Raw genomic sequence first — 10539 nt, 5'->3', positions numbered from 1 at the left:
GTGGGATTCGAACCCAGGCGTCGAGCGTGGTTGGCGGAGACGTTACCAACCACACTAGGCCCCCGCTGCAAGATAAAACCTTACTGGACAGAACAAATTAAAAAGTTATACGAAGAGAAGAACAAAAAACACATTTAATTTGAAAAATTTAACTCTAGAAAATAAACAAAAATTCAAAAAAGCAGAGAGAGAATTTATACTCGAACTTAAAAAAGAGGTAAACAAATATAGGAAAAATATGCTAGAAGAAATTAACGAAGAAACAAACGTTAACCAAATGTGGGAAATAGTAAAAGCTATTTCGGGTAATTTCAAAAACAAGAACAATGCTGAAATAATGTACAATGACCAATTGGCAAAAACATTCCTAGAAATAAACTTTGAAACTGAAAAACAAGATGAATGTGAGTTTACCAATAACACTGCAGATGAAGAAAGATATTGTAAAGGAATAGGTAGAAATAAAATGATCAGAACAATTATGAATAGGAAAGACAGCTCAGCAAGAGGTGAAAACCGATTAACATATTATTTTCTAAAAAATATCAAAACGGAGCTACTAAGTAAAATACTCGACCTAACTAACGGGTCTACTACGAAAGGCTGAAACTCAAAAGGCTGAAACACGAAAGGCTGAAATTCGAAAGGCTGAAAACTACATAAGGCTGAAAACACGAAAGGCTGAAAACACGAAAGGCTGAATCACGAAAAGCTGAAAAATCATAAGGCTGAAATTCACAAAGTTCATTTCTAAAAGAACACTCGTGGCCTACGGCCGACTCGATTGTCCGAGATGTATGCTGTCCTTACTCGCTATCGCTCGTTCGGACTAAACTAGGGGATCACCCCTACGAGTCAGTAGACCTAGGAAAACGAACGAACCTATACAGAGGTGATTTCTGCGGGGGGGCTGCCCCCCCCGCAGTGGCCGGCGCTTCCGACGGCGGGTCGCCGGCGCACACTCGCGGCCTTCGGCCGTCTCGCCCTGAATTATCTAGGAAACGTGTACAAGAGTCAAGTGTGTATAGATTCAAATGTTGCCGAAAATTAATTTTCCATTGCACAAACCAATTAATACTCAAACATTGAACTCTGTCACCTTATAAAGGTTTGTTATCCATGTGTCCGAATTTTTCAACGATTATGATTCAAGTTACAAAAGTTTCAGCCTTTCATGTTTCAGCCTTTTGTTCATTCAGCCTTTTGTGGTTTCAGCCTTTTGTGCATTCAGCCTTTCGTTATGAAACATACTTTTCAGCCTTTCGAGTTTCAGCCTTTCGGGTTTCAGCCTTTTGAGTTTCAGCCTTTCGTTACTAACCCCTAACTAACGATGTTTGGGAAAGAGGAATAATACCTAAACAATGGTTAATAATAAAAATTATCCCTATTCTAAAGCCATCTAAAGATCGGTTGAACCCAAAATCTTATAGACCGATAGCACTGATAAACATCAATCTCAAAATTATAAACAGTGAAGTCAAAAAAAATTACAGGAGGGTTGTGCGCAAAGCCACGACCGCAAGGTTGAAGTAGAATGCTTTTACAAGAGAGATAACCCGGCTGCTTGCGTGTCAGTCATTCTTCCTAGCAAATAAATGTTGACCGCTCATTGGCAGTATTGAAAATTCTGTGCAAATGAAGTTGAAGTACTACTCAATTTCAGTTTGCACATATTAATACGACCTCACTGAACAGGAAAAGTACAATCTCTTTGCGGCGCAAACAAGTTTCAACAGTCAGAGTATATTTACATGTGAATTCAAATTAAGATAATTAACTTTAACCAAAAGCTCAGAACAAGAAAATATTAAATCTTCATTTCATTTGTTTGGTTGTCCTAAAAAGGACAGTTTGTTGTTGAATTTAAAATCAGATATGACGCTGATTGCATCTCTGTGTTACGCCGATAGCCGATTAACCTACGGCCGGGCGAAACTGTTCGCGCCGCTTTTCGCGTTTAGCCTGGCAGAGGCTCAATGCGCACGGCCAACACAATAGAAAGGTGTTTTCACATTGTCTACGCTGCTATTGTCTGTTACTGCTGAGTGCTGATATTTGCTGCTACTGCTGTCAACGTTTTGGACGGTCCATCCAGCTCACCTTCCGACTAATGAATGTAGCTAGTTTTCTCAGAAACACTCTTTTAAAGCCGAAGAACGCTACGAAATAGGCTACGCCTTTCTGTTCAGTTTTACCATTTCCTAATGTTTTTTAGAGGAATTATTCCACAATTCGCATTTGATTTTTGTATCCAGCGAATAAACACCGATGGTGCTTTCACACACGCAACGGTTTTAACCCGTATGTTATTGCGGTTTGTAACATCAAGCGATTTCGTTTGCTCGCTGTTGCGTGTTGAATCATGTTGCAACTTGGCAGCTGGGAGACGACGAAATTCTGTTAATGCTGATTGATTGAATCGACTTCATATTAGCTTTGCATAGTCGAACTAACTGTCTTTGTGAATGCGTTCTAACAGGGCAGTTTGTTATTCAAAGTCGGTTATGCTGATCACAGCCTTTGCGCTGCCCCTACAGTGGGGGCTTTACTAAATAAAGTAAAAATTAGACAACTACAACAGAATTTGATTGCACCCCGCACAGAATGTCTGCTTGTGTTGATTCCAGAAAATTATTAACCTTCAATTATTTGTTTATTTGCCTTGAAAAAGGCATTTTGCGGTTCAAAATCGGTTGCTGATCACAAACTTTGAGCTGCCCTAACAGTGGAGGAATTAAAATACACGGACAACATGCACTGTGGAAGCTATTTCACATTCAGTAAATTAGACGAGTGCGACAAATTTGAATTGCTAGGATCCAACACAGAATCTTGCTTGCGTTGGCAAAAACTATTAACTTTCAATGACTTGTTTATTTGCCTTGAAAAAGGCATTTTAATTTCCAAAATTGGATTTCCTGATGGCAATCTTCATGCTGCCCCAACACGGGGGGAATAATGGCAGTCTGGCGACCAACGCTGAGAAAAACCGCGCTGCTCCTGAGACGTGGTGACCAACCACAGGGCTAGTGCTGCTGCTAAGGAAGGACGACTGCGGTTGTCGCTTTCTAGAACTATTATGAGCGGCTCTTATATAGGCTAATTTCATGTTTTCAATTGCAAGGTATATGATTCTGTCGACCGTGCTTAGGAAGCAATCATATAATGACCAATCATAAGTCGAATTTTTCGTTTTAACAAGGCTTGACTATTTTCAATAGTATAATAGTGTGAATAATAAAATTACAATTATCTTATTTTGGGAAGAATCTTAGAAGATTTTCCAATCTATTGCTGCAAGAACGAAGGAAATCCATCGGATACTAACCGATTTATTAGCATTTGAAATTGGACATATTTTTCACTTTTTTCGGATTTAGATTTTCATTTCACATCCCTATGTAGCCGAACTTCCTGAGAGAAGTATTCTACTTCAAAAAAGACTTAATACCTTCAGCTTAGAAAATAATCTAATTCCACCATTGTCATTCGGATTCAAAGAGAATTCTTCAACAGTAGATTGCATTAACTATTTAATATCAACAATAACAGAAGCACATCGCAACAAAATGGTAGTCGCGACAATCTTCCTAGATCTCACTAAAGCTTTCGACTCCGTCGACATTAAAATTCTACTTAAACAGCTAGATAAAATGAAAATACCAAATAAAATACTTAGTTTGCTGGAAACATATTTATCAGAAAGAACCGTGTTATTAGAAACCGTTAATAAAAAACTTACTAGAACCACAAACAGGGGTTTACCTCAAGGATGCCCCCTATCCCCTCTTCTCTTCAATTTATACTCTAGCTCATTACATGAAATAAACACAGACAAAGTAATACTTGAGCAATTCGCAGACGATTTTGCAATCACAATATTAGGTGAATCCATAGAAGAAGTGGAATTGACGGCCAAAGTAGCTTTAGACAATATAAAAACAAAATTAGAGGATTTGAAAATCGAAATAAACCCAGATAAATCAGCTGTAATACTATTCACACCTAAACTAGACGAAAAAATAAACATCACAAGAGGAGATCAAAACATAGAACAAATATATCAACATAAATACTTAGGGTATGTAATAGACCAGAAATTATCCCACAAACTACACATTAACTACACTAACAACAAAGCCCAACAAAAACTTAATGTACTCAAAATAATATGCAAAAAGAAATACGGAGCACATCCCCAAACGGCCCTCAAAATCATTAAAGCAGTTATTCGTTCTCAGATAAACTACGGTTTAACGATTTATGGAGGAGTTGCAAAAACCAATCTTCAAAAACTCAATATTACATTTAATGCAGGGATTAGAACTTGTTTAAGACTGGTTAAATCCACACCCATCAACGTCTTATACGCAGAAGCAGGGGAAATGCCTATAAAAAAAGGGCCAACTATTTAGCCAAGAAAGAGGCCATTAAAATATTTGCTCATAACAAACCCATTATTAAAATTTTAAGTAAATTCACCGAAATCGATACGCTCCCAAAAAACTCAACCTTTTTAGAAAAAATTACATATGAAAATAACTATCTAGTAGTCCAAACCAGTAGCTCAATCATCCCTGATGAACTAAGAAAAAACATAGAAGAAACAGATAATTTACAAATAATAACAGAAATTCCTAACATTGTAAACAAATCAAACATGAATGAATTTACCATCAGAGCATTGACGAACGAACACATCCAAAATAACTACAACGACTTTATAAAAGTATACACGGACGGATCAAAAACATCTGATAGCTGCGGTATAGGTATATGGTTTGAAAACGAAGAGTCCATAAGCTGCAAAGTAAACAGAGAACTTACAATCATGAATGTTGAACTAACTGCAATCAACACAGCAAAAGACGTAATTAATACACGATCAGAAAAACAATTCGTTATATGCTCAGATTCAAAATCTGGCTTAATCTCACTAAAGTCTAGAAACATTAAAAATAACTACATAGTTACAGAAATTCTAACAAAATTAAACAGAACATCTAAACAAATATCCCTTCAATGGGTTCCAGGACACAAAGGCATAACTGGAAATGACAAAGCCGATTTACTATCAAAACTAGGATGCAACAGTACAAACACAATATATACTAAACTACCACAAGCAGACGCATTTAACTTAGCTAAAAAAGAAACATTACAAGAATGGAATACACTTTACACAGAACAAGCAAAAAGTACGGGAGCACGACACTACAATATTTATCCAACTCCAACACTCAAACCCTGGTTTTACAAACTAGGACTTCAGACACACGAAATCATTTCAATAGGAAGACTTAGGTCTTTTCACACAATGACCAAAGACAAACTCCAGAAATGGAAACTAATAACAGACGCAAATTGTGACGAATGTGGAGTAACAGAGGTTATAAACCCCATTCTATTCAGATGCAATAAATACATAGATAACAGATATAAATTTAAATGCTTACTAACTAACGACGAGACTGAATCATTACTTAAAAAAGCCGGAACAAAAATATACAAAGAAGTAGCAGATTTTATCAAAACAAACCGTATCCAAATTTAAAAGCGCGTACAAAGGTTTTTCCCCGATCTAAATCAATGAGTATAAAAGAGAGGTGAGGAGGAAACTTACTAACACTTGCACGCGTTCCTCTGCTCGCCCCCCTCCGCCCATAGTTGATGCCAAATAGTGACGTAGCTATTTGGCTTTCCCATTGAGTTCGTCTAGTTGTTTACATTTGAAGCATTTACTAATACTAGAAAAATTCACTCTCCTCCTCACCTCTCTTTTATTCTCATTGGATCTAAATAAACAAAATATCAAACTGTCAAATCCACGAGCAGAGTTGCCAATAAAAATTTAATTTGAACTGGAAGAATGCTGAAGAAAAAACTGGAAAAAACTGGATTCCAAATAAATTTACAAAATACTGAAAAAATAAATTGTGAGAGAGCTTCTTTATGATGGTTATTGAATACAATATAAGTTTTAAATACAGCAACTTCGGGCTTACATTTTGTTGAAATTGTAGACTGAACTGTAGACTGAAAATTTTCATTTACAGGAGCAAAATTTGGAATTGCGCAACCAGTTTATCACAAATCCAAGAAAATAAAGCTTTTATCGTTTACAATATCTTTCAACGAAAGAATTAATGCAACGTTTTCTTACGTTACATCAGTGAATACGAACAATTTTTGAACTGCTATGCAACTGGAATCAATTTGAAGAATGCCGCCTGCATATAATATTTTTGAGATGGATTGTTTTTATTTTTATGTAATTGCAATTATTTCTTTTCTTCATTATCTGATAAAATCTATTTGTTAGTTTTAGAATAATTTACTGGTCTTACTGAACTTACTCGTCTTTTTATCTCAACCATGCAATACAATCCTTAATTTGGTCGTGTTTCATGCGAGAAGATACAATACTGAAAATGCTGTTAAGAATTGCTACAATGACTTATCAATCCACAAAATTTACGTTCTAAAAATACTTCAAAACCAGTCGGAGCTTGAGTGTCCAAAAAATCTGGATAAAACTGGCAAATATACAAAAAAACTGGAAGATTTCGGGATTAAACTGTTTGACTGGATCACTTGAAAAAAACTGGAAGAATCCAGTTTAAACTGGAACATTGGCAACTCTGTCCACGAGTGAAACATTGTCAAAACGGTATCACCCCGTTACATCGAAAAGTAAAAGAGGCGAATGATGCCCAACACAACTTCACGACTGACACAACTTGGCAGTATAGTCCGTCAAGTGGCTCGCCATGAAGGAGGAGGAGAAGAAGAAGAAGAGTTCATACTTGTGCTTATGTTTGCGATATTGTCACTATGCTGTAAAAGATAAAAAAAATCTAGTTATTATTTATACCCAATATTGTGAATTTGCCGCTTGTATCATAATGGCTCTAATCACAAAAGCTGCTAACAAAAGCTCAACATATTTTACAATTCGAATGCTAGGATATCGGTTTCAAAGTACTCAACACCAGCAGGATAGTGAAAAACACTTCGATGATGAACGTAAGAGTTCTTTTACAGCAAATTGTCATTTTATGTACGGTCTATCGTAATTTCATTAATTTATTAATCTCACAGAATTCCCTGTTTTAAACTTCAAACAAGTTAAATCGCAACGGATAGCTCGGCGGAAGGCATTTAGGCCTGATGTTCCTCCACCTAGGTATAAAACTTTATAAATGTTAGTTTTCAGTATGATATTTTGTGTGATTGCGTAGAACCCAACAGATGGCCACTGATCAGGACTGGGGTGCCGTATGGCCTGGACCGAAATCGTTCAATCCTTCGGCCGTTCCACTACCTCTCAGGCAGGGATATGTGGAACAAAAAAATAAAATTCCGCCAGGTAAGTTCGCGAACGCTGAGCTGATGAAGATACCCAACTTTTTGCATTTGACGCCCCCGGTGATTAAAAAGCAATGCGAAGCTTTGAAACAATTCTGTACCCCTTGGCCAGTAGGTTTAGATACTGAGGCAAAAATGAAGCGACACTTTCCGGTGGATTTCATCTCATCGGATTATTGTCATGCATTACCAACGATAAGAAATCCTTTGTCACGAATTGTTACAATTCAGTTAAAGCTAGAATCACTTACATTGGATCAACACGCAAAGGACAAACTTTTAAGATTAGTTGGGGAACGATACAATTCGGATACCGATGTCCTGACTCTCGTGGCGGATAGATGCCCACTTAAGAAGCAAAATTACGATTACGCGATGTATCTTCTAACTGCACTTTATCACGAGTCGAATATGGTGGAGCCATGGGAAGAAACTAAATCGGAAGCTGACATGGAATATTATGCTTTTCAAAGGAATCGTTCAAAAATAAGTTCGGAAAGTATTCTAAACTGGGGAAAGTCAAAAGAAGACACGCATCGAGAGGCCCCTGTGGAATACGCGAACTCTGTGGAACAGCTTTTCAATGACGGGGAGAATGAGTACAATCTTCAAAAATATAAGGAGCAAACTTTGTTATTACTGGGAATAGCTAAATAGATCATAACAATGAAGCTGTAGTAAATCGAGAAATAAACACAATACTATGTGGTAAAATTGGCGCAGTTGTTTTTTTTTTGGTTCAAGATTTAGCATCAGTAAAAATAAAATAAAATTTAATCTTTATCGTAACGTTTCTAGTATTATCATTCTGCAAACATACATTTTTATTTTTATTTTTCAATCAATTATAAAAGCAAAAGTTATGTTGAAATTTTGTCAACCATTTCATCTTCTTTTAATAAGATCGTTATAAGATCTTCCAGTGATTCTAAGAACTTTTCATCGAATGCACGAGCATGTCTGGTGTCTTTCATTGCTGACCCGCCACGTGCCCTAACAACCGGAAGCTTTAGTTTATCTACTACACCCAGCACTGCATTGATCAAACTAATGACAAATGAAATGGTCGCCACTAGAATTAACGGTTGCAACAAATGCAGTCCTGCTACTCCCGTATACGAATGTCCATTTGCTACCGAAAAGTGATTACTGTCATGATCTGCATTATATCCTCCGTTTCCGAAATAACTGCCTGACCATGATCCACCTAGATTTCCTCCATGGTCGCTGTCTCCATGATGCCAATCCCCGTAGCTGTCGTAAAAATGTCCCGAACGATGATCATCGATGCTGCTACTCATCAAACCTGTCCTGCTGTCTTGATAAGATTTCTTCGGATTGCTATGTAAACCCTCGTCCAACGGTACCAATTGATCCTCTTGAAACGTCGTAATCGTTTTTTTAGGATTGAGGCCGTGGTCTAAAATTGGTTTGATCTTGAAGGTTTTGTCCAAAACCTTCTTCATCCAGACACGGCTATTATAATTGGCTTTAGGGTGGCTAAGATTTGGCTGGAAGCGAGACATACCAACCAGTTGATAGTTGCTTTTTGATCCGTCATTCTCTTTAGTCTGGATATCATTACTAGATAGTTCATCCCGATGACGGTCGAGCAGCGAGGAATCGATCTGATACTCGTTGTCAGATAAGATGCGAGGTTGTAGCGATTCCTGGTCAGTTTTATTCCGTAGATAGTTGGTAGAAAGATTAACGATGACACTAGGCAGCAACCCAAATACAAGCAGTAACACTCGATAGTTGTGAAAAAGGCGAAACATTTTGCTTCGGTTCGATCAGTGTCACAGTCGCGTACTAACTATCGTCTTTCTAGCATCCTTACGCGTTGTTATATTAGGAATTTTGTTCAGTAGTACCCCCAGTGGCTCCCATGCCACAAAATATCACCAAGTTCAAGAGCTGCTGCACATGCCAGTCAAAAAGGGAACGAACCGAATCAACTATTTGTTCTTGTGCATGTCCATCAACAACAGTTCTTTTGAGATTCAAGCTTTCACTTTTTACTGAGCGCATGAGCTTCGTTTATAAAAACGATCAGTTCATACGTTATACAAAACATCAATCTTATGTCGCAGTAATTTTTTTTAAATGAAGGGTTGCCTTTCTATAATATGGCACCGATGGTTTCATGTGATGTAATGAAAGTTTTGAACAGAATCTTGATGTTATTATCAGATAAAATATGATTATTGTTGAAATGTTTTTGTGATTAATTAAAGATATGTCTTACTTAAACAACATTCGCTGCGTTACATTATTTTGGATGTATTTTCACAACAAACCATATACTTCTTGACCCTTCAATAAAAAAACCATTTCGCATTTTTGCGAAATCAGTTAATTTTTCGGTAACGTTTTTTTGCAAGAACATAACAAGCAGTTTGACGTTTAACATATCCAAAGCAAGAAAGCCTAGTTCAAAATCGGTTAAAAATTATTTACAACATTAAGAGAAAAAAATAGAAAGAGTAGAAAAAGCTTACATCACAGGTCGGGTGCAACCAAACCGAAAAAACGCAAAATTATTTTGAGTTTGACATTCAGAGTTTAACCACTCCGTGTATTTTCTGCAATCGGCTATAAAGATTTTTTGTTTAAATACTATTATAAACTGTTCTAATGGTTTCGTTTTTTTTTTTCATGAAAGAAAGATTGATGATTAGCTGATTCACAAGATTAATTAGCTAAGTTTCTCCTTAAGTTCAAAGTTTTCGAAAGAATTCTGTGAAATATAGGGGATGTTTCTTTTTCGCGCACCGCTCTACGCGATTTTTTCATGATATTAGACCGTTAGATTGTCCTAAGAAGTAATGTTTCAAAAGAACACATTAGAATGGACTGATTTATCAGTTTTTAACCAAACAAAAATTAAAAAAAAATTACCAACAAAGTTTATCCACACAAATTACATAAAACATATTGTATGTAATCTGTTTTCCAACATTTCAAGCTGCATATTTAAAATTTGACAATATTGAAAAAAGATCAGCTTTTTAACCAAAAACACAGTTTAGATATGCAAAATAAACCGAAAGATTATGGAATATGATGTAATTTTGACTTTTGAGAGATCATACATTCATACATTTTAAGGAGAAGTTAGTTGTATTAGCTCGAAGGTTAAGGGTGTGTTTTCATACTTTTAAATAGAAG

General features: G+C 36.5%; 1 protein-coding gene and 1 long non-coding RNA gene across 3 annotated transcripts; one reads left to right on the top strand and one right to left on the bottom strand.

Annotated features, from left to right (window-relative positions):
- Positions 1–3516: 3516 nt before the first annotated feature.
- LOC129723957 (uncharacterized) lies at positions 3517–5582 on the bottom strand. 2 transcript variants are annotated; one of them, XR_008727846.1, is made up of 2 exons: positions 5540–5582; positions 3517–3924 (listed from the first exon to the last, which is right to left on the bottom strand). It is a non-coding gene; the product is annotated as an uncharacterized LOC129723957 (long non-coding RNA). The 2 variants fall into 2 exon arrangements; XR_008727847.1 differs by having other exon boundaries at positions 5457–5577.
- A 1158-nt stretch (positions 5583–6740) lies between these two features.
- On the top strand, positions 6741–8086 carry LOC129722268 (28S ribosomal protein S35, mitochondrial). Its single transcript, XM_055675590.1, has 3 exons — positions 6741–7026; positions 7102–7186; positions 7242–8086. The coding sequence occupies exons 1-3, from the start codon at positions 6771–6773 to the stop codon at positions 8023–8025; spliced, it is 1125 nt and encodes a 374-aa protein (XP_055531565.1). The 5' UTR covers positions 6741–6770; the 3' UTR covers positions 8026–8086.
- The last annotated feature ends 2453 nt before the right edge of the window (positions 8087–10539 follow it).

The sequence above is a fragment of the Wyeomyia smithii genome, chromosome 2 (genome assembly GCF_029784165.1).
Source record: "Wyeomyia smithii strain HCP4-BCI-WySm-NY-G18 chromosome 2, ASM2978416v1, whole genome shotgun sequence".
Classification (NCBI taxonomy): Eukaryota; Metazoa; Arthropoda; class Insecta; order Diptera; family Culicidae; genus Wyeomyia; species Wyeomyia smithii.
Note: the sequence above shows the minus strand (reverse complement) of the source record. Positions and strands in the feature narration are given on the sequence as shown.

Excerpts from the sequence above, each read along its gene's own strand:
- LOC129722268 (XM_055675590.1), top strand. The coding sequence starts at position 6,771 with ATGAAGGAGGAGGAGAAGAAGAAGAAGAGTTCATACTTGTGCTTATGT. Across the intron at positions 7,027-7,101 it reads AAAACACTTCGATGATGAAC|AATTCCCTGTTTTAAACTTC; the intron begins GTAAGAGTTCTT and ends TTAATCTCACAG. Across the intron at positions 7,187-7,241 it reads CCTGATGTTCCTCCACCTAG|AACCCAACAGATGGCCACTG; the intron begins GTATAAAACTTT and ends GTGATTGCGTAG.